This window comes from Sycon ciliatum, chromosome 1, assembly GCF_964019385.1.
Source record: "Sycon ciliatum chromosome 1, ocSycCili1.1, whole genome shotgun sequence".
Taxonomy (NCBI): domain Eukaryota; kingdom Metazoa; phylum Porifera; class Calcarea; order Leucosolenida; family Sycettidae; genus Sycon; species Sycon ciliatum.
Genome location: NC_088643.1, coordinates 20504640 through 20528798, shown reverse-complemented (window position 1 = coordinate 20528798; position 24159 = coordinate 20504640). Strand labels below are relative to the sequence as shown.

The window sequence follows — 24159 nt, the reverse complement described above, 5'->3', positions numbered from 1 at the left end:
AGGGGAGAGGATGGATTCCGACAAAATTCACAGGACAGACATATTTGGATGGTGATCGTTAAAATTATGGTGAAAAAAGGAGGACAGAAATGTTACGAGTTATGACAATGGCACTCGCTGACTGCATAAGATCTGGTTACGTCGGTGGACAGTTAGTCATAACTCGTAACATTTTCTCTGCCTTTTTTCTCCATAATTTAATTGGCTCACCATCCGAGTTAAAGATCGGTAAAATGGAAATGATTATAGGTACTGGATGCTGCAGAATTATGTCCCAAACCGGACTTTTTGAGAAAGTAGAGAATAATCTCAACGTTGGTGTCTGTGTGACAATGACAGGAGATCGGAACGCTTGGAGACGAATGTTGTCTGATGGCGATTACAGGTTGTCTTTACCTTCTTTTCCTGTGCTTAAAGAGTGGAATTGATTGACGTCATCTTTTCCTCCATTGAAAGATGATTGATTGTGTTCTGCAGTGACAGTGGAAAACATGATCGTGTGAGGTATAGACATACCAATTCATATGATTCATGCTGTGCGTGTAGTAATATACATGTATTTGTATTTATTATTATTATATCGGAACCCTCAAGACGATGCCGTATTATTCCAGGGAACCTGATGAATGATTGACACAATTAAACAAACTCTGAGCGAGCTTCCCCAGCTGCGGGTCACGTTTGGCATTTAGTGGCCTTCGTGAACAGAATTCGTTGGCTTGGTAATGGATAGGCTGGGAGTTGGGATGGGTGTATGTGAAATTTCGAGGACAAGAATTTAGGTTGATGATTGGGAAAGGGAAAACGACATGATTAAGGTATTTGTAGTTAAGCAAATATGTCCCGAACTGAACTCGTTGAGACAGTTCGAAAGTAAGTCTTTCCAAGCAACCCAAAATAATGTATACGTTGGTTTCTGTGTGACCATGACAAGAGTATGAAGGGTTATGATGACAAGCTTATCATTGCGCGCTCCGGACGATCAATCATCATCGATCCCAACTCTAGTGACTAGGATACTTTGATACAGAAGTTTAGAACTAACCTAAAAAGAACGTTACAAATATAGTGGTTTACCTCGATTTCCATTTGATCCACCTTCGTCTTCTGTTGGATAAAAATGGTAGTCGGTATCTTCACATCGGAGAGCAGTTGATTAATTTGAATGTCCCTAGCCTCCAGTTTCTCTTCCAGATTCTTGTTGTAGGTTTTCATGTCCTCAATTTGGTAACAGAGTTCGCTGTTGGCAGATGATCCACATACATCAACTGGAACAGTAAAATAAAATAAAAATAAAGCAGTTTTGTTAAGGGTAGTGATCATTCTTGCAAGTCCAAACTGGCCAAGTTGAGCAAATGATAGCAAAACGAAAACCTTTCATACTCAATCAACAAAATCTGTAGGGAACCCTCCCTGATTTATGGGCTGGGAAACGAACTTTAGTAAACCTGTTATACAATGCAACTGAGACTTTGGAACGGAACTGATTATGGGCCACTCGTTTGAAATTGTAGTGAAATACTAGTTCAACCAAGTTGCTGTGCATAAACGGAAAGCGCAAAATTTCCGAGAATCGCATTTAGAATTTTTCTAGCGGCAAAGTTTGCAGATCGCAGAGCTATGACCTCAAGATCAACATGACAACGTATTGATTGTGAATTGGCTCTTTGTTCCAATATTGGTTTTGAATTGTCTCTTTGTTTCAATAAATACGAAGAGTGTGCAGTTGAAACAGTATGTACTGGACTTCTGTCTGTTCCTATTCCTTTTCTTCTCATGTTTGTTCAACACCATCAATCGTGTGACACTTACGTTGGCAGTTAGTACCATCTCCCTTGTATCCAGATTGACAGTAACAAGAGTATGATCCAACAGTGTTATTACACATTGCATGTTCATTACACTGATGTGCACCAGCTGTACATTCATCTAGATCTGGACAGGGAGGGCAGTGGAATATATAACAACAACATCATTACCTGTAGGTTGACAAGTAGTCGTATAGTAAGGAACTGAAGCTGGAGCGTGGAATCATGTTTCTTATCGGAAATATATCTGGAAAGGGATGCACGTAAAAATGATGCTTCCAAATGAAGCTCTACTAATTGTTTTTAAAGTTTTTTTGGAAGGATTTATTTAACTCGATGTCTAGGGCATCATGTCACATAATTAACACCTGCTCCATGCTACTTGAGAACAGTGTAAACTATCAGCTTCACCCAGAGTTTTTAATAACTGGCAATACCACTCAATACAACGAAGGCGGAATAGAAAGACAAAACTTTGAATTGGAACCATGCTACTACATTTTCGTTGTCATTCATACTTGCCTGACTGTTCTTCATCACACAACAATGATCATACTAGCGATTCGTGACTACGGATAAAATGTTGGGAAGGTCGAGAAAAAGAGGTGATGCGATTGAATTGAACACTAGGGACTGTGCATGATTTAACTGAGATCCAACCAACGACAGGGCTTTCAGTACACTTACCGTAACATACTCGCCCATTCCTACCGTAGTAGCCTGTGTTGCATTCACAAGTGAATGATCCATGAATGTTATAGCATGTTGCTACTGCTGGTTGGTCACAGTTATTCATATCTGGTTGAGAACATTCATCAATGTCTAAGGGGACAAATAGAAAGGGAAATCTTTATGTGTCATTGACTAAGAGAATCAGATGGTCAGATGGTCCCAACGGTTGATCTTGTACAACTTTCCGACTAACTGGCACTTCTTTGGCTCATTCCGGAAGTCTGGAGAACACGAAAAGTTTGTCAAACTGTTACCGGTAGGTACATCCTCACGTACAATTCTCTCCAAGCTGGCCTGCATGCACCCCATGCTACGTCCTACTCACGTTTTGTCTCCTTTTGCCATCTTTTGTTCCTGTGTAACTTAGCTACTTGCACGCCCATATTTGCCATAGCTACCCATGCCCTTTATCCTGCCGTTCTCACATGGCCTCTTGTCTCTCTTCCACAATGTAGTTGTTCCGTTCGTCTTTGTCTGTGTCTCTTCGTTATCCCTAATGTCATTCACACCTAATCTGTTCCCGTTGTCAGTCGTAATGCCTGGAGATTATGCCGTCGTCCTTTTCGTATTGAACAAAACTAACTTTCATAACACTAGGAATAAGTGCAGAATAATGCACCAGTCACAAGTCTCTATATTGTTTTCGGGTTTTAGAATCCGAACAGCGGAGGTTGAGTATGCTAAAGTGATTCAATTCGTGCTGCCGGATTACTATATGTTTAGCTCGCCTGCATCCAAAATAGCGATGATGGCATTCTCATTGTGATGCTCCGTTTCCAGTGAGATAAACACTTCGTGAAAACCAGCCAGCAGTATAAGTCTGGTAGAAGTGTGGACTATTGTACAGTACACACTGAAAGACATAATCATAACAATCGTTTTAGATTCCCGCAGCAACGAATCTTGCGATTCAGCAGTAGTATCTGCTTGGGCAGTTGACGCTCTTGATTCCTCTGCTACCAACGTCGCTACGTCCCTATGTCTACTTAGCACCAAATGAAGTCTAGTATGTTTGATGAAAATGATAATACATAGCGACACTCACCTACATCACACCTCCTTCCAGTCAGTCCAGCTGGACAAACGCAAACAGCAGATTGCTGGGTAGTGTTGAACACACATTCTCCATCAAGTGAGCAAGGTAGATGCCTTATTAAGTCAGCTGTGGGGCACTCTGGCCTTCGATCTTGAAGTCGATTGTAAAATATGAGCACGCCAAAAGCAAAAGCGGGGACTTAGACCTGAATAATCGTACAATCAATGATCGCCGAGGATATTGATCACGCTAGAAAGCTGTCTCTGTTCCCTGCATCTCAGCATTTATCATAATTGAGGTCCTTTCCATGGTGTTATCCGCCATTATCATATTTTATCCTCGGCTTGGAGAGTTGTTCAATTGACAATTGAGAAGGTCTAGCTTTTCTCTACACCATTTTCTCGGCCAGGGAGTATGATTTCCCAAGCTGTCATATTGACCCAGTCATCGAACAAATATCACTAACATTGTGTGAGTAAGCCCTGAAGACTACTCATCATCATCAGCACTTTCGCGTTGGCATCGGCGTTAGCCGAGCCTTCCCTTGGGCGACACCCAATGTTAGACATGACACCAGAAGGGAAGGGGAGAAAAAGAGAAAGAAATCAAAAACAAAAAACAAAAAGGGAAAAATATAGGTGAACAAAAACTTGATCATATGCATACTATTCAAAGACACTAGCAATGCAACACTGAATACTTGAAATCAGTAAAACTCATTGCATATAATTAATTTTGTGTATTTTACACAATCTGTAGTTTGACATTGATGAAACATCAGCAAGTAATCCGCCATAAATCTACTTACCCACACAGTTTTTCAGGTTCGTTGCAAGCTGTGGAACATAACCCAAGATGAGACTCAAGACGAAGTGCCGTTGAAGTTTTACAACCTTCTCGTCCAACATAGCTTGAATGGCAGGTGGTGTGCCGGGAATGGCGACGGCTCTCGCACGACTAAAGTTGGATATCAGTAACCATTCAGTCATGCAAGTGGTATCCACAGTGACCATCCCAGCCCGTGTATCTATTCACAAATTCAAACGAACAATTGGTTAATTACGTACTCTCGAAACACCACAGACACAATCAAAGCTCGGAACTACTTGCTTTCCATTGCTACAGCGTTTTTTTTGTGCCTCCAGGCCAAACCATCACCAGGGATACAAACTTACAGAGACGCTGTGTTTCCAGTGCGACAAACACCTCGTGAAGCTCCATTTAGCAGCGTGATTCAGAGTCGCTCATGGAGTTATGCTAAACAGACGTTGAAAGCCAGTATAGCTATTCGCAACGCTGTCACCTCCAACAACTAGTCGCACGTCCGCGTGAGGGACAACAATACGAACTTAGAAGTTGACTTCGGCGGTAATAGTCATGAAGTTGATTGTTCCAACTAGAAACACACTCTTCTTGCCGAACTTGACACTTGACTGACTCACGACTGCCATCCGGAACACACGGAGAGCACGTCGTACCTTCCACTTGGCAAACCTGCAAGAAAGTACCACTCCCTGCTCAATACACGGTGTTTCGGGGAATTCACCCCTCAGTAGTTGAGTTTTAGTAGGCTGAGGAAGGTGTTTGTCACGCTGGAAACAAAGCGTCTCTGTAAGTTTGTATCACTGGTGATGGTTTCGCCTGAGAAGCAGTATATAAGTGGTGCTTTTCAGGCACAATCTTCCTCAGCCTACTCAAGCTCAACTGATGAGGGGTGAATTCCCCGAAACACTGTGTATTGAGCAGGGAGTGGTACTTTCTTGCAGGTTTGCCGAGTGGAAGGTGCGACGTGCTCCTCGTGTGCTCCGGATGGCAGTCGTGAGTCAGTCAAGTGTCACGTTCGGCAAGAAGCGTGTGTTCCTAGTTGGAACAATCAACTTTATGTGGACCTTGTTGTGGATAGTATGATTATTGAATGGTAACTTCAACGTTGTTCGGTAGTCTTTCTTTTTTTGGCATCTCGTCTGACAAATGAAAGCCAGTTATGCTAGCTAGAGTACACGAGACGCAACGTTGTTTACCATCTGACATGCTCATGCTATGAGATGTTCTTTTCTTTCTACAAAATCCATATTCATGTATCTCCTGACACTGGGGTGAATAATGGAGATGAACATGTACACCAACTAACCGACATGACGTATGCCGTTAGAAATTGACGTAGTGTGGTAACGCAGCCGAAGGACAACGCGCCCAACAGGAACACTGAAATACTCATACAGGCGTCACCATAGCAATGTGTACTGGTGTTTGGTAACAAATTATTTACGGATATTTGCGTAACTGCCAATAAGGAGGATCGGACCAGGAAGAGGATACGGGAAGCAATGAAAATTCGAGACTTGAGCTAGAGAATGAACAACAACGCATGCTGTGACCACCTCTAAAAGCAAACCATGCGTATTGTTCATATTCCTGGCGCCAGTACAGTAGTTGCTTCCCACGGATAGTGGTACTATTGCACAGCTGGCCTTTGCGACTGCAGCTATGTACACAATGTCATGTACATGTGCAATCCGCAAGTCTTTATGTAGCGCAAATGGAGTATTTAACCTAAGAGTCGTGCTATTGTCAACACCCGCAAGTGTTGTCGCGCAAGCGTGCAAGGGTAACCAAAGTTGCACCACATCTAAATATAAGACCAGACTGACGAAAGAACACACACGCACAGCAAGTCACAACCGGGCTGCATCTGATTCCTGAGAACTCTTTCCGAATCAAAACAGAAGAGAAGTGAAACGACTTGAAAAACACCAAGGCTCGCTCGTGCTGGAGTGAAAAGAAAAGACTGAAGTGTGAGGTAAATGCAGCGAGCATATAATTAATATAATATGACAACGCAATCTTAACGATGAGCTCAGCAGGGAGAACGAAGAGTTACAGTAGCTATGCAAAAGTTTGCAAAAGAACAGCGGATCGGCAACAATATTAAGACAGCTCTCTTGTTAGTTGTAATGGATAGCCTAGGCCTCAGTTCAACATCAAGATGTTGGTTGACCGTAATGAAACGAAAGTATAGCTGTATAGTCAGCACTAACACGACTGATAATGTTTAACATGCACGTGCACATCAACATCTTCACAGGATACCACACTACCACTGTCTGTACACGTTACGTTTTTTTTGCGATGTATGGTGCCCTCTGTTTCTCTCCGCCTTCGCCATAGTACGTGTAGGTGTGGATTACTATCTCCTCGCAGCGCTGTTTAGTTGTACCTCCATGCCAGCGGTGTCAATGCTCATTTAATTAATGAAGATGTCTTTAGTGAACGAAACGTTTAGAAACTATGTTCTAAAATGTATAATGTGTGAAATGCACTGATTAAAGGGGAAGTGCAGCGATCTTTCAAGTAGGGCTCAGATGAAAGACAATTTGATATCGGTTCCAATGGCAAATCTCTCGCCTCCGCACGATATTGCAACCTTGACATATCCCCGATTTTCTGATTGCGTTTCCCTGGCGACCACAGGTGACGACACACATTCTGCTTAGCTCCGTAAGAGAGTAGTGTCATTTTCAGTTGTCTTTTTGTATTCACGAAGTGAAAGATGTATTGTGTTCAATGCTGTTAGTGCCATGACCTTTTTATTCGTAACCCTCTCCGTTGTGTACTGGTACATGACACAGACAGGAGAAAGCTGGAGTGCGGAGACGTTAGCTGGCAAGCGAAAATCGAGACGAATCAAGTGCTGAAATCTTGGTTGGGACAAATCAAACGTTCAGCACTTACCTCAACCAACGACCATGCCGTTTGCTCTTTCCACTTTCTGACGATGGATGCGCTGCCTGCTGGAGACTCTCCTATCTCTCGTAACATATTCTGAAGCCATGTGAGACGACGGGTAGCGGTAATTAGCGAACGAAATAATGCCGTATGTTTTGAAATATTTGACAACTGAAAATGACACAATTCTGCAGTGAACGACACGACACTCTCACGTAGCTAAGAGGACTGTGTGTCATCACCTGTAGTTTCCATGGAAACGCCATCAGAAAATCGGCGATATGGCGAGAGATATGAGCCGTCAGATGCAAAAAGGTACCTTATGACGTTTTGCTCGCAGTTGAGAAAATCGCGTTCGAAAAAGTATTTTTTTGTGAATATGTGATCGATAGTCCGGATATTTTCCAGGGTAACTCGGTGATGAATTGATATTTTTGGACCTGGTTTTTTGCACGACACTCTCCTGACCAGGTTGTATCTGAAACAATCGTTAACTCGATTTGGCCAAAAATGTCATAAGGTACCTTTTTGCATCTGACGGCTCATATACCATCGGAACCAATATCAAATTGTCTTGCATCTGAGGAGTTCTTGAAAAATCGATGAACTTCCCCTTTAAGTCCACGCCTGTGTGTACAAATAATCCACTTCTACTACACCGTGTAACACGGGTGTTTGCAGTGCATGAACTCTGGCCAGTCGTCCCCGTACGCATTCGGATCTACCGTACATTTCCTCGTGTTTTGGGCGAATCTGAGCGGTACGACGCTGTCGAATTGGGCCTGAATTTGCCCTGAACCAGCCGCTATCGGAGTAAAATTAGGTGTTTTGAAGGCCACACGGGAACACTGCTGCCATGTCTACTTTCCTGCGTCGTTTGTTGGAAAATCGGAGTGTTTCTGAGCTCGTAGTTTCGTCTTTGTTGTGGAATGGCCGTGCGTACATTCTCCTTGGAATTACCAAAGTCACACCCCCGTTCATTACATTACGAGGCGTTTTGCCGGCAGCCACGACAGTTTTTAACCCTGCTTCCATACGTCCTTTCATTGAACAGCCAAACGAAACTTTGTGGCGCGCCTTAGTGATCTTGTGGCGCGGGGGTCTTAAATTTGTCACTTCGAGTTGTACACAACAACCACATCAACACCTCAAAGGAAGGGAGAGCGTGGCGAGCAAAATATTGGGATGAAATGAGCCACATTCTCTCTCGGAAAAGGTCGTCGTTCCAACACACTTGCTTTACCCTGATCTGCAGAAGGCTAGATTTTGCATGCACATGCGAGATTCGCACATGGGCAGAGTCGAAAATTTTGTACTCTCGGATTTTCCGCCATCTTGACGAGTGGCCACTGCGAAACACCCGTGACTAATGAAGCTGCGTTACGCGGACTATCGGATTCTGAACCAGATTTTCTAGTAACAAAATGGAGACATCTACGTAGTTTATCAACATTAACGTCACCCTCTTATTAGGAGCTGCACTGGCATCTTTTTTAATTTCGGCAAGTTGGCTACTATCATTTCGGCTTGATCGTGCCAGCCATCGCCTCATAGCCCCATGTCTGTCCAGTTGGTGTGCACCTGACTCATTCGCGTGGCTGATGGACTTCATGGAAGGCCAATCGATGTCTGTGCGGGTCGGCACTGCATTATCACCCCATATGTCGCTCACTGCTGGTGTGCCACAAGGCTCCCATGCTGAGCTGGTTGTTGCTGAGGCCCAGGTTGCTCGCATGTGAGAATCTATAAATTGCAGCAGATACTTTTTATTATAAGTACTGGACATGGATATTGAATTGCACTGTACTCAGCGTCTTTTTACATTTTACAGGCTGATCATTCAACACCTACCTTCACTGATGAGCTATGTATTAGCGAAACAGCTGTCTGAAGGAGTTTATCAATATCGTCCACGGCCGTGTCCTCGCAATGGTGATGGTTGTGTGCAGGAGGGTCTAGTCGGCTAAAGAGCGCAGTGTAATGGTGGAGGTGACTCAACATTTTCTTCAATTGCGGAGAGCTGTCGCACCCTGTAATAATACGTTCTATTATTATTGTAAAGCTTTCCTTTTGATCTTGTCTCTTATTGTTGTGACCTTTCCACAATATTGTGTTATTATTATTATTATTCTGCTTGTTCGCGTTGGCATCAACACCTGCATAAAGCAGGTATATAGCCTTCGCTTAAGCTGCCATAAAAAAAGAAAGCTCATCCTAAGCGAGAGGGCTAGAGGAAAAGATAACGATAACGAGATACAGAATACAAAGAAATACAATGAGTTACACATACGTATACAGTTGAAAACAAAACAGAGCAAAGCCGAAGTTACTAATCGGAGTGACGAATGCGTTGTTTCCGATTGATCCATCAATCGACAAAGGGGACTAATCCGTTAATCTTGCAAAGTAGAAACCGATTGCAGTTGCAGATCTCCAGGCCGGGGCCAGCATATTGCCGATTCTGGATAGGTCTCTGCAGCATTTAATGTGGTAATTATTATCATAATTAGTGATAAAATTGTAAGAGTATCTAGAGTATCTAGTATCTAGAGTATCTAGTGTAATTGTATCCGATATTATTGTTAGAGTATCTAGTGTAATTATATAATCTCAGCCACTACACACAGCACACATTAGTTCCTTCCACTTTCGACGATCCTGGGCGAGCTGCCTCAGTGCAACTAGATGCTCGTGTGATGTGAGGGAGTGCAAAATTCAATATATCGGAATTTAGTGACCCAACCAAGAAATCAAAGTACAGAGAGGCTATCAACGAACATCTACAGGACCTCGGCAGAGAGCAGGAAGGTGTCAGTGCGGAGCAACATCTGCAGTATATTGTGAACGCTATGAGTGAGGCAGCAAACACATCGGTGGGCCGCGTTCCTAAAACAAATAAGACGCATAGAAATGGCTTCAGCGGGGAAATTGAAAAGCTAGCAGCAGAGAAACGCAAACTGCGTCTCGACATTACGGTGTGCCGAGATGGAACGAAGGTAAAAGAAATGAAAACACGACGCAGCAGGCTGGCACACCAAATTCGCCGGGAATGCCTCAAGTTAGCATCGACTTAACCGGACGAATGTGTAGCTGAAATAGACCGAATGAAAGACGACGCAAAAATGTTCAAAGCAACACGACTACTGCGCCGACAGCAGTAGTAACCAGTTGTGGTTGAAGACTCGGATGGCAAACTCATTGCAAAACCTAGTGAATCAGTCGAAGCTTTAAGGCAACACTTCCGTGCTATATTCTGTGATCCTGCTCTGGAGTCATCTAGGCCCTTACGGACAGAGGAAGACCTTAAAACCCTATAAAGCAGACAGAGGTACATGCCGCAGCTAAGCGCTTGAATAATGGCCGAGCTTCGGGACCAGATGGGATACCTGCTGAACTTTTCAAATATGGAACACCAGCACTGTTCTCGAACATTGCCACTACATTCAACAATTATGCCAAAGACAAATCACTCAAGCTAGGCGATGGGCTACTGATCCCGATACCAAAGCCGGGAAAGAAAAGAGGTCCTCCTGGAAATGTAAGGCCAGTTACCCTGTTGAACACCCTACGGAAACTTCTTTCATTGGTCATCCTGACGCGGATCAAGCCAGCTATCAACGGGTACTTGTCACTGAACCACAGCGGGTTCCGGTCAGGGAGAAGTTCTGGAGACGTGGTATATAGCTATCGGTGGTTATCAGCAAGATGCCAACGGGTTGCGTCGGAGATCTCAATCTTAGGCATTGATATGTCAAAGGCATTTGACACTATATCGAGGGTCAGGCTGATCGATATACTGTCATCAGTCATTGATCATGATGAGCTGCACATCATCCGGTGCCTTCTGACAGACACCACAATAAAAGTAAAGCTGAATAACATTCTCAGCCAACCATTAGTCACACATAATGGAACCCCACAAGGTGATTCTCTAGCGCCAGTCCTGTTTACTGTCTACCTCGAGGCTGCATTGAGGTTGATTCGAGAGGGACTCTCACCGCGACCAGCATTGGATATTCAGCTTCAATTGCCCAATGAAACAGCGTATGCGGATGACGTAGACTTTATCAGCACCAGCCTACAATATTTGCACGACAATCAACCTATGCTATCATCCTCGTTAGCGGAATACAATTTAAAAATGAATGAAGCCAAAACCGAATATACTACAATTAAAAGAGAAAAGGACAGAGTAGACGAGCGATGGCGGAACACGGTCAAACTGGGATCGATGCTTGGAGTGGAGGAAGATATCAGTCGGAGAAAACGTCTAGCAACATGTGCCTTACATCAGCTGTGGGTGATATGGCTAAGAGGTAACCATGCCCGTGAACCCCTTCGGATTAGGTTATACAGCAGCTTTATTCTCCCAATACTTCTTTATAACTGCGGAACATGGAGCCTGACAGAGACTCAAGAAAAGAAACTTGACTCGTTCCACCGCCAGCAGTTACGAGCAGTCATAGGGGTCAAATATCCCCGTATAATACGCAATGAAGCACTGTACAAGCGCACTGGCTCCAAGCCACTCAGCAGAATCATCCAGTCTGCTAGGTGGAGAATGCTTGGCCACATGCTTCGACTAGACACCTCATCCCCGGTCCAGCAGGCTATGTGAGCATACTTTCAACCAGGAAGCTCAGGGTTCCGAGGTCGCCCGAGAACAACCCTCCCGCGATCTATCAACAACGACCTGAAAAATTCCAGATATTGTGTTGCATTGTTAAAAAAATCTAGGCCCTCTATTATTCAACCTTTCTATCAACTCCCTTCCCAGCAATCCCCAATCCAGCGACCTGACTCTGTTTGCGGATGATTCCAAAATGGTCTGCGTTTCGCCGCCTACTGTCGTACCCGCCGCGCACCCTGCCTTCCTGCAACTAGACCTTGATAGATGTGTGAACGGGTCCCATAAAGCTGAAGCAGTTTTCAATGCTAACAAATGTGTCCATGTTTCCTTTTGCAGACCTAAATCAAACCCACCTGATCCCAGGACCGTCACCATGGCCGGTACGTTACTGACCCAGCCCTCTTCCCACCGCCATCTGGGCATCATCCTCACTCCATCACTCAATATATCCCCTATATTCAACACATTACAAGCAAATTTCGAGGTTGGGTTTTTCTTTTTTAAAACCGCATGTCCAACTTCCTTCCTTTTCCTGTTGTGAATCTTTTGTATAAATGTTATGTTCTTCCCCTCCTTGAATATGCTGTTCCCGTTTGGATGTTTTCCGTTTCAGCCACCATGTCCACAACCCTTGATAAACTGCAGGCTACTGCTGCTAGAGCATACTTATATAGTAAACTCAAGCGTCGGCCTGACTGGACGACTTCCAAAGAAGACCTCAATGTTCTGTGCTCTTGGGAATCTTTGGCATGGCGACGGCAGATTCTTGGCCTTGTCTATTTACGCCATGTATTCTCCCAATAACCTTCCTTGTTGTCTCGCTTCCAGCTACCCTCTTCCCAAAGCAGTTGTCACCCCTCATCCATAATTCTTCCTAAAACTGGCACCTAATTTCGTAAATCAACCCTTTTTTCTTGAGTGTTGCTTGGAATAAACTTCCTGAGGGTATTCGTTCCCTCTCTACAACAGCGAAATTTAGTATTGATGTTCGTCGGCATCATTCGCAATCTAGGTTTTCTTTGAAAGGTATTCCTGACTTTTGTGTCTAGGCTAACCACATCTATGATAGTTTCAATAGTTTGTGTATATGTCAGTTATAGTAGTCCGCAATGCTGCTTTTCTAATTCTCATTATGATCAGCATGCAATGTACTGCCCGAAGTACTGAATTTACTTCTTTTGTACTCTATAATCTAATGTATCTTCTACCTCTTCTCCCCTACGAACATACTTTCTCATTTTCCATACTAACTCTTTTACTAAGTGTAACAGGTAGCCGAGTGGTAGGCGCTGTGCGATTAACACTAGTTATCTTGTATTATTATTCTCTTCTCTCAGGTACACACCTGGAATATAATTATTAGTGAAAGAAGAAGCGGCAAATAAATGAGTTTCTCTCCGGTCTCACCTGGAGGTTGAATAGCTCGTTATTATCAAAATCTCATCTAAACAGAAATGCGCAGCAGCTTTTATGCAGCAGACGCCGTACGCTTTTATACGGAGATACACTAACTATACATCAGGCAAAGCTCCATATTAGTTCCGTACTACTTCCGTATTGGTCGGGCAGGGATACTACACTAAGGAGACTCCCTTGGATAGGCATCTATTTGCCTCTGGGAGATCCGTGAAATACAAATCAATCAAATCGTCTTGGGGTTAGACAAGGGAAAGAGACAAGGGAAAGTAGACATGTAGGTACGTGTGCCCGCCTTTTGGCGTCGGGATTTTTTTGCATATATTACTGTGTTTCAAGTGCAGCTTAACGTTATTCTATTGAAAATAATTTATTTATTTCTTTTATTGTCATTTTTCTTGGAGTTCCCCTTTAACTCGGATACTGAGCCAGTAATTAATTCAAAATATACAAAAAACACATGAGAAAAGGTTATGCACGTTATGCACGATCTGATTTTTTATTATTGTCACAGTCGTGGATATTTGCTGCATAACTCGTTCTCATGTGTTTTCTTGCCTCTTTGATGTTTGCCCAAGTACATAGTGTGTGCTTTCGTCCCTCTTGTCTCACCGTATATTTCTCTCTTTCCCTTTTCCTTATTTCCCCTTGTGCATAATTCTTCACTACATAATATTACCTATTTGTAATGGTTACCACCTCCGTCATGCTTTTTTTTCAATTGTTCATGTTGTTCTACCTCCACATTATACTGGCACAGACAGACACCTAGACCGCAAAAGCGACAAAACACAACTTGAAGGGTAGTTGGCCGCGAACTGGACACCAAGTGAGACGTGAAATCAAGGACTTAGTACAGAGTGTCTCAAATATAAAAGGGTGTGCACGCGGATAACTGAAAGATGCCATGAGGCAGAAGCACTTGAGACCGCAGTAATCTGACGTGGTTCTGCACCATTACCTATATCTATTTTCCTGGATCGAAGTAGCCGGAAAGAACCAACCTGGGACGCAGTAGTGACGGAGACTCAAAACCTGGTGACACTCAAAACTGACTGAAGAAGTCCAGAAAAGAAAGGACGATAAAGAACCCGCCAGATGCCATATCAGCAACCGGAAATGTGGCACCAAAAACCATTTCTCGCCTTTCTCGCTTCGCTTCGCCGGCGAGAAATACAACCTTGTAATTCATTTGAAAAGAATGTCAGAAAACTAGTCCATCAGTTTCGGAGTCCTTATTGAGGGTCGACATATTAGTAGAGATGAAAAGAGTAAGTTATCTTTCCCTTACTGTTCGCAGACTTTCATGTTTACTGCGCATGTGCAATGCTTCTACTTCAAGTAAATGAAATCCAGACCCTTCACTCAAGTACGCACGGGGCGTTGTGCGGACCTGGGCCTGCCAACACTGGGCTGCAAAACCATACAAGGCGCAAACTGGATTTCATTCTATTCGCAGCCGACAAACTTATACGATGCAATAATATTGTGAAAATACGCAACAAAGAATGACGAGAGGTTATTACGGTAAGAATTGAAACAGCATTTGAAGTTCAAAGCATCAGTAAGGGAAGTGAACCTCCTGCAAAGAGAAAAATAAGCCAGACCGACCAGGACTCGAACCCGGTACCTTTGCTTGTCATGAGGAATGCTCTAACCATCTGAGCTATGGTACCAGGCTGAATCAAGAAGGCGCTGAAAAGTTCACTCCAAAAATCAATTAGCATTAATTTTAAAAGGTAAAGAATACACAACCATTCATACAGAATTCATATCCAGTATCTACAATAAGAATGAACTGCATCAATTGAGTTCTCACATACGGGCAACCTGGGCCTCGGACCCAACCAGCTGAGCAGACTCTGGATTCCGGACACATCGCTCACGGAAAAGACCTCGTGAACTTCTGAAAGATATGATACATGATCTCAGCAAAGCAAATGAGACATGGTAATGGATGTAGGCTATTACATTATCTTTATATCACATGGGAGTATTGCTCCATCCTCCTGGTCACTCTCCAAAAAGGTGATTCGGTGATTGAGTGCTGTAGCCATTCTTCTCACGTTGACAGCACAACTAGCAGGAACATGGTATGCTCCACGATTGCTGTCTATTTGGTACAGGGGCAGCGCTGCGCAATGAAATCCTGTCTCGACATTCAAGTGCATCTACATGAAGTGGGAGCTGTGCAGACCTACGCCTGAAAACATCGGGCTGGGAAGGGTTGCAAGGAGAAAAGGTGAGTGACGCTCTGAATTTCATTGAGCAGCACTGTAAATCTCTGAGCTGCACATGATTGCACATGTACGTAGCAGACTCACCAGAGGACATTCAGGTAACTGGTTGTTACTCTGAGTTTCATGCCGTTAGTCAATCATCAGACAAACTCTGTCTCTGACATTGAGCACTCTCTACAGCTCCGTGATCAACGCATTTGATTGTATATGTACGTATCTCTTGTACGTACTGCCTGTCCGGTAATATTGACAAGTGCCTGTCATATGGCTGTCAACAGGCCCGCTCTATGCCAGTACACTGAGCAAAGCATGACTGCAATAGACCGATCCCCTTATTATACTGGGTTCGAGCACGGGGGCAACCTCACTCGCGATCGAGCTAGTTTTTGAACGTGACAGCATCTTTGACAGTGTGTTTCAGGTTTGTTTTGGAATATCTTCTGCTGAATAGTTCAAGTAGTTTGCGATGGCTTTGAGCGGTGCTAAACTTCCTGCTGGTAGGAGCAGAGTCTCCGAGAGAGACATGGACTGTGATGCCGCTGCAGGATTTTTTCAAGGCGCGGGAGGGAACGATCTCGGGCCACAAACAGGAGTTACTCCAGAGGTGAGTTTTTTTGTTGTTGAAATATTCGAATCGCGAATCGTGTTGTGAGATTTATTTTGTGCCTAGGCTACAGCAGACCATATTTCTTTCTCCTTGCGATCGGTGCTGAAGATAATAGTAACCTTTTTCTGGTCTGTCTTTTCCTCTCCAGAGCCATCTTCTATGAAGGTAACCGTGGTGCTGCCAAGTCACCAAGTCGCGATCAGCAGCCCTGAAGTGGAAAAATCGATTTTCCAACGATCTGGTTGGACATCAGCCACTAAAGTACTTCTGATTTGCCTGTAGTGACAACAGCAGCAATCCTTGGACACCTTGCAAAGACAGGAAAAGCCACTGGTGGAAGTGACTGCTATGAGGTGACGATAGCAGTGCAGTGGTGATCGCTGTTTTGTCAAGTCGAAGGGCTAGCCAACCCAGAGGAAGCATAAAAAAACGATGAGCGGTGCGTGGTATTTGTTGAGCGTGAAGAGCTAGAGGAGGACAGTGCAAACACATGGACGGAGTGGATGGTGTTTGAAGAACAGTGTGCTGTGTGCCGGCTGGTGGTGATGGTGGTCTTTGTCAGCATGTATTCGTGCTGCTTCTTCTGCTGGAACACTTCTCGCCCAGGAAGGCAGATTGCGTGCTCCCTGGCCCTCAGTTGGCTATGGGGCATTTGTTCCAGGAACATTACCCCAGAGCCAATGATGAGTCGTACCTTTGAAAAGTCGAAGCTTGCTGTTAATCGCAAGCGTAGCGCAGTGGATTGCTCCCTCTTCGAAGCACGAGGGCCAAAGCTTGCCGCTGTCTGCAGCAAAGTGTGTGTGCGGTTCTTTCGAACCTATGAATATACCCCCCTGAATGTTCAGAGTGAACTATTTTCTAGTATATTTAACATCCTCAACCCGCAACCACCATGCGCTCTTGGCCGAACTAATGCACGAAGCATAAACACACCAGCACAGCAAGGACACTTCCGTTGACAGATATTGTTTACGCCTCTAGACCGCTGTTTCTTTCTTCGAGCTCATCGTTAGAGGAGGATAGTAGCAGGATACTAATGATGATATAATAGAAGATAATAGACGGTTTATGGTCCGATATTGATGATTGAAGATCTAAGAAAGCAATGACAGAGATTGCGAAATGGATAATATTATCATGATTATATGCCAGTCTGGTAATGCGTTGTACTAGTGGACAGTATTGAAATCATCACTGCATTCGATGCAAATATTGGTATACCAAAGGTTTCAGTATTGGAAAAAAAGAGTAAGAGAACCTGGTTGATTTGGTTGCATCTGCGGCTGGCTACCGGGTGTTGTGATCAGCAATGTTACCATGGGAGAAAATAAGAGCGCAAGGATCTGTTGGGTCTTGTTGTGCCGGTGCGAGAACCCTAAGTGCATGGCAAAATAGAACTGTTTCATCCACAATGCAGAATGTCTTGCGGTACATGGCATTAATGACTGAACATCTCGCCAGCTCGCCCAAATGGGGATCATGCCCAAACGGAGGAACAAGACATCTTTCCAGCTCAGCTAGCTATATAGTATATACCGTGAAACGGATGATTAACTTGTGCCACGCATGGCAGCTTCTGTTCCATTCGGCCCAGGCTTAGACACATCAATGCCAATAGCAGCTGATCCTCCATTACATGCTCATTGGCGATTTACGGCCACCTTCAACTGTATCCGCCGTCCCTCAGCTTCCGTCTTCGCAGATCTGGCTCGGCGCAGTACATTTTCTCGGCTAGGCTCAAAGAAGTCCCACAGAGCGGTCCAAACACCTGAAGGCAAACCAGTCAGAAACTGGGGCGGCTCAGAGTCTTTCTTTATGTTATTGTACGTAAGCTGTTTTTCGGCTTTCTTCACCCCATCGTCCAACTGCTCCGCGAGACTCTGTACACGAGCTCTACTTGCTGCCAACTCCTGATGCAGATGCTGCACTTCCATTACAGGACCAAACTGCACTAAGCCAGGTTCCTTTCCAACTCAAAATGCCGTTGCCTCTCAGCAAAATACTGGTTTGCGAGCATGGTGAGCTCGTGATGCAGACGCTGCACTTCCATGACCGAACTGCACTAGGCTCAGCAAATACTGTTTTGCGAGCATGGGGAGCAGAGCGTCCAGACTCCACTCTCTTGCGAAAAGCAAACCTGGTACCGTAGGACAGCTGTTTGTTTTCCTGGACTCATCCTGCCCTTGTAGAGCTGGGCAAAACGATTTTGACTTCGGGATCGAAATGATCGCTGCAACTCAAATATTCAGAGTGACCCTAAAACTACGTACTTCCTCACGGGGAATAGCCTGGATCCGCTTGCTCCAGGCCGCTGTGGCTCGACACGAGGAAAGGAGTGAAATGACTTGTTTGCTTCGTCCTCCTGTTCTGACAGTGAGGAACGCAGCAATGATTCTGAGAAGGCATCCTGAAGTCGTAAAAAGGAAGACGTCTAAACAAAAACAAAACAGCTCAAATCAAAAGTCCTTGTGGCATTTTTTGTAGACAGGCTTGCACTGCGTGTAGATTTCGCGTGCTCTGCACTTCGCATGCGAGAAGTCACGCAAAGCCGAGGTGAGGTTGGTCGCGTGTGTGCAGCAGGATCCCACGCGACTGCGGAGTTGCCCCCTTGCTCGAACCCAGACAATAATAAGGGGATCGGTCTATACTGTACAGAGGTCACGTCCGCTTGGGTACATACCGGTATATGTATGATGTTATCAGGCAGACTTTACTTCCACTACAAACTGCTGCGACATGAAGTGATACGTGATACATGTACATGACATTGTGCTTGTAGGAGTAAGATTTACATATACATACATATTTTAATGTTTGCGTCACGGAAAGCCTTGTTGCTAAACCTTATTTTGAGCTGCTTTACACTTTGACTCTGTCACTCTTTAATAATACGATGCCCGTTGAGTGGGATTCTCGTGGTTCTACAGTAACGTATGTGTAGTATGCCTCCGATACTACGTACATTTGCACCGGAGAACGCGTTATCAGAGTTTAAAGAAAGGAGCCAGCAGGCAGGGTCATATCTATTTGAGTTCTACATTGCATTCCATGAAAATCCTTCTCTTGTTTGTTCTCATAGACAACACAGGCAAGAATGTGACGCGTCTTCAACATACCTTGTGATTGACCGTTATCAATCCGTTCACCAGCAACGACGTGCTGCACCACTGGTGTTGGTGTGGCCATAGCCTGTCCACAGTTCACCATCATCACCAGCAGCAGCAGCAATGGAGCTAGATACAGTAGTAGGTATGCCATGATACTGCCTAGCTGTAGGCTGCGCATAGCTTCACCAGATTATACCTCAGGTTAGTTCGCAGTATCACTATCAGACTACTGGGTCAGCTCTGCGACCCCACACAATTGACTGCTCGAATAATGCCTTGCAGGACTTTGTAGCCGACCGTGGCTAGGAGCAGGTTGCGACAAGCAGCAGAGATTCTCGCCCCGTGGCCGTGCATATGCATGTTCATGATGACTTGAATCGGGTACTGTAAAATCATGCCTTTCCCTGCACAGCATATCCAGTGCGGCCTTGGCGGCTTTAAATCCGAGCCAGGAACGGATCGCACGCTGACAACACCAAGCACGACTTGACAGTCTGGTACACACTAGGTGTAGGAACGGTAGTCGGTTTGGGTGACAAAGCGCTATGCCTTTGACATGTATAATTAATCATGCGTACATGACATACACTCTTGGATTTGCTAGATTTAAACCAGGACAGAGCCAAGACATCGCTGACTTTTGAATCCAGTTGTCATGGTATACAATGCTGATAATGGACTATCGTCATCAAATCAATCACTACAGTCATTAAGGTAACACGGTCACAGGTTCTGAACGGACTGCGATCTCTGATCAATGAACTTGCCAATACGGATACGGCAGGGCTCCCATTGATCTACAATCCAAACTGGGCTCTCTGAGTTTTCCACACCTGCCGGCACTCCCCCGTGGGTTCCCTGCCCGGTCATATTCTGCCTGAACTAACCGAACTGGGCTCTCTGCCCCGTGAATCATCGCCGGTAAATACCGGACTGGGCTCTGTCCTCGATGATTTTATGCCGATACTGAGAACAGTGTCAACAACATGCAGCATGAGGGCGTCGCTATCACAACCTGTGGATCATCATTACAGTTTTCAATGCTCTAACCATGTAAGCTGTTTTACCTGGCTGCATCCAGAAGGCGCTGAAGAGTTGTTCACTCCAAAAATCAATAAGCATTAATTTTGAAGGGTAAAGAATACAACTCCATTCATACAGAATTCATATTCAGTATCTACAATAAGAATGAGTAAAGTTTTAAGAGAGTAAATTATCGTGTCCGTTCCCGAAGGGAACTCATAACCAGCTCAGCAGGCTCTGGATTCCGAACACATAGCTCACGGAAAAGACCTCGTGAACTTCTCAAACATATGTTACATGATCTCAACAGGGGAAATGAGACATGGCACTGGAGGAAGGCTATTATTATGTTGATATCACATGGGAGTAATGCTCTGTTCACTCTCCAAAGAAGCGATTCGGTGATTGAGTGGTGTAGCCACTCTTCCTACGTCGACAGCACAACTAGCAGGAACATGGTATGCTAACAACTAGTAGGAACATGGTATGTTCACAACTAGCAGGAAAATGGTATGCTCACAACTAGAAGGAACATGGTATGCTCCACGATTGCTGTCTATTTGGTGCAGGGGCAGCGCTGCTCAGTGAAATCCTAACTCGACACTCAAGTACATCTATACGCAGTGGGAGTTGTGCAGACATACGCCTGCAAACACTGGGCTGGGAAAGGTTGCAAGGCGCAAACGTGAGGGACGCTCTGGATTTCATTGAGCATCACTGTACCAGTCTGAGCTGTACATGATTGTACATGTACGTAGCAGACTCAGCGGAGGACATTCAGGTAACTGGTTACTACTCTGAGTTTCATGCCGTTAGGCAATCATCAGACAAGCTCTGTCTCTGACATTGAGCACTCTCTGCAGCTCCGTGATCAACGCATTTGATTGTATATGTGCGTATTTCTTGTACGTACTGCCTGTCCGGTAATATTGACAAGTGCCTGTCATATGGCTGTCAACAGGCCAGCTCTAAGCCAGAGCACTGAGCAAAGCATGACTGCAATACTGTACAGAGGTGACGTACGCTTGGGTACATACCGGTACATGTATGATGTTATCAGGTAGACTTTACTTCCACTACAAACTGCTGTGACGTGAAGTGATACGTGATACATGTACCCAGGACATGACATTGTACTTGTAGGAGTATGATTTACATGTACATACATATTTAATGTTTGCGTCACGGAAAGCATTGTTGCTAAACATTATTTTGAGCTGCTTGACACTTTGACTCTGTCGCTCTATAATAATACGATGCCCGTTGAGTGGGATGCTCGTGGTTCGACAGTTATGTGTAGTATGCCTCCGATACTACGTACATTTTCACAGGAGATCGCGGTATCACAGTATAATTAAAGAAAGGCAACAGCAGGCAGGGTCATACCACTTTAAAATTTACATTGCATTCCATGCAAATCCCTCTCTGGTTTGTTCTCATAGACAACACAGGCAAGAATGTGACGCATCTACAACATACCTTGTGAGGGACCGTTATCAATCTGTTCACCAGCAACGACGTGCTGCACCACTGGTGTTCGTGTGGCCATAGCCTGTCCACCGTTCACCGTCATCACCAGCAGCAGCAGCAATGGAGCCTGATACAGTAGTAGATATGCCATGATACTGCCTAGCTGTAGGCTGCGCATAGGTACACGTGGTACCAGAGGGTAGGTCGCAGTATCACTATCAGACTACTGGGTCAGCTTCGCTACCCCACACAATTGACTGCTCGAAAAATGCCTTGCAGAACTTTGTAGCCGACCGTGGCGAGGAGCAGGTTGCGACAAGCAGCAAAGATTCTCGCCCCGTGGCCGTGCATATGCATGTACATGTTAATGATGACTTGTAGCGGGTACTGGAAAATCATGCCTTTCACTGCACAGCATATCAAGTGCGGCCTTGGTGGCTCTAAATCTGTGCCAGGAACGGATCACACGCTGACAACACCAAGCACGACTTGACAGTCTGGTAAACACTAGGAACGGTACTACTAGTCGGTTTGGGTGCCAAAGCGCTATGCCTTTGACATGTATGATTACACACACTCTTGGATTTGCTAGATTTAAACCAGGACAGAGCCGAGACATCGCTGACTTTTGAATCCAGTTGTCATGGTATACAATGCTGGTAATGGACTATCGCCATCAAATCAATCAATATAGTTGCTGAGGTAACAGGGCCACAGGTACTGAACGATCTCTGATCAATGAACTTGACCATACGGATAGGGCAGGGCTCCCAGCTACAATTCAAAATAGGCTCTCTACTTTCAACACCTGCCGGCACTCCCCCGTGGGCTCCCTGCCCGGTCATATACTGCCTGCACTAACCGAACCGGGCTCTCCGCCTCGTAAATCATCGCCGGTAAATCCCGGACTGGGCTCTGTGCTCGATGATCTTTTGCCAATACTGAGAACAGTCTAAACAACATGCAGCATAAGGGGATCGCCATCACAACCTATGGATCATCATTACAGTTTTTATTCACTCATCACTGTCCTGAGGAAGGGAGATACCTTTTCCTCTAATCCAAAACCGATGGTCATGCATTGGTCTTGGTATGATCATAGCATCACTATGACTGTTGGAGTTTGTTCGTGGTTGACTCAGCACCCCTTCGATTTTGAAAGACGAGGTTGAGCCAAACATTTCGTCATTCCACTTGCAGTGAAATCCAAAAACTACACGGAAAAATTCAGTCGCTTTTGCATGACCTGCTGAACCGAAAAATGTTGGTGGCGCAAGGAGAAGCTTGTCGTTTGGAGTGACAAGTGATCACCGCCGATTTTCCTTGCGAGAGTCTACAATACAATTTGTTGAACGTTGTAGCGCTGCAAGCTTTCCTACGGAGCTTTGTGTTAAGACGTACTTCAGCATGGTCGAGTGGAAAAATTCAACATTGTTTATTTCAAGAAAACCCAAAAAGGATGATGGGGGACATGTCCTCAGTGCTAGAAGAGGTGTTCTACTATCTGCTGGTGTATAGTGTTAGCTAATTGAGGACGTACCTCGCTGTGTTATGAGCGCTTGTTATTGGAGTATTTTCAACACGATTATTTGTGGCGTCAAGGGATGATGGCCCTCGTCTTCTGGGACACTGGCGAGGGTATGTGGTGCTGCACCAAGAACTCTTCTAAGATGAGATAATGTTGGCTTGATGGAGTTTGGTTCGTCGCTTGTTCTTGTACTCTGTGCCGTGGTTTGTTTGTAGACCCATAAATCGTGCCAATATTGGGGCAATATTGAGGGGTATGCCAATTTCATGGTTCCTTTTAAAGGATTTTGCGCGGGCTTTGGAATGCCGATCTACACACCAAAGCAAACCTACTCACAAATTTTAAAAGAGAGCATGTCTGAGAAAATTAGAACACTTGTGCAAGTCGATCTCTCAGATTTCGCTCAAATTTCGCGGGAAGGTTTTCTTTGGGGTGTAGATCGGCATTCCAAAGCCCGCGCAAAATATTATGAAGGGAACCATGAAATTGGCATACCCCTCAATATCTGCCCAATATTGGCACGATTTATGGATCTACAGACGAGGCACGGCACAAGAACAAGCTACGAACAAAACTCCATCAAGCCAACATTTATTATTAAAATACAGAAGATGCTGCTGCAAGTGTGTACACTCCGACCTATGACACCCAAAAACAAAGGACTTAGGTAACACTATAGACTTGATTGATTGGAGAATTCCCCGAATGATGTTCAAACCAGAGGTTATAAAGCAAAAGAAAGGCGAGAACCGCAGGAGTGAGAATAGTAGGAACACAAGGTGTTACCATAAGACAAGCAAGAAGTGTCAAGGTAAAACTATTACACTCTCCCGGCC

General features: G+C 44.7%; 1 protein-coding gene across 1 annotated transcript; it reads right to left on the bottom strand.

Annotated features, from left to right (window-relative positions):
* Positions 1–982: 982 nt before the first annotated feature.
* LOC135806891 (vitamin K-dependent protein S-like) lies at positions 983–19534 on the bottom strand. Its single transcript, XM_065321056.1, has 6 exons — positions 19312–19534; positions 4385–4603; positions 3586–3726; positions 2496–2630; positions 1813–1935; positions 983–1268 (listed from the first exon to the last, which is right to left on the bottom strand). Exons 1-6 carry the CDS (start codon positions 19478–19480, stop codon positions 1012–1014), a joined length of 1044 nt encoding a protein of 347 aa, XP_065177128.1. The 5' UTR covers positions 19481–19534; the 3' UTR covers positions 983–1011.
* Positions 19535–24159: the final 4625 nt, after the last annotated feature.

Bases quoted from the DNA above. Each gene is read 5' to 3' on its own strand.
- LOC135806891 (XM_065321056.1), bottom strand. From the start codon at position 19,480: ATGCGCAGCCTACAGCTAGGCAGTATCATGGCATACCTACTACTGTAT. The intron at 4,604-19,311 runs GTATGTTGAAGA...ATTTGTGAATAG, and splicing joins TGATAACGGTCAATCACAAG to ATACACGGGCTGGGATGGTC. The intron at 3,727-4,384 runs GTAAGTAGATTT...ATCGACTTCAAG, and splicing joins GAACCTGAAAAACTGTGTGG to ATCGAAGGCCAGAGTGCCCC.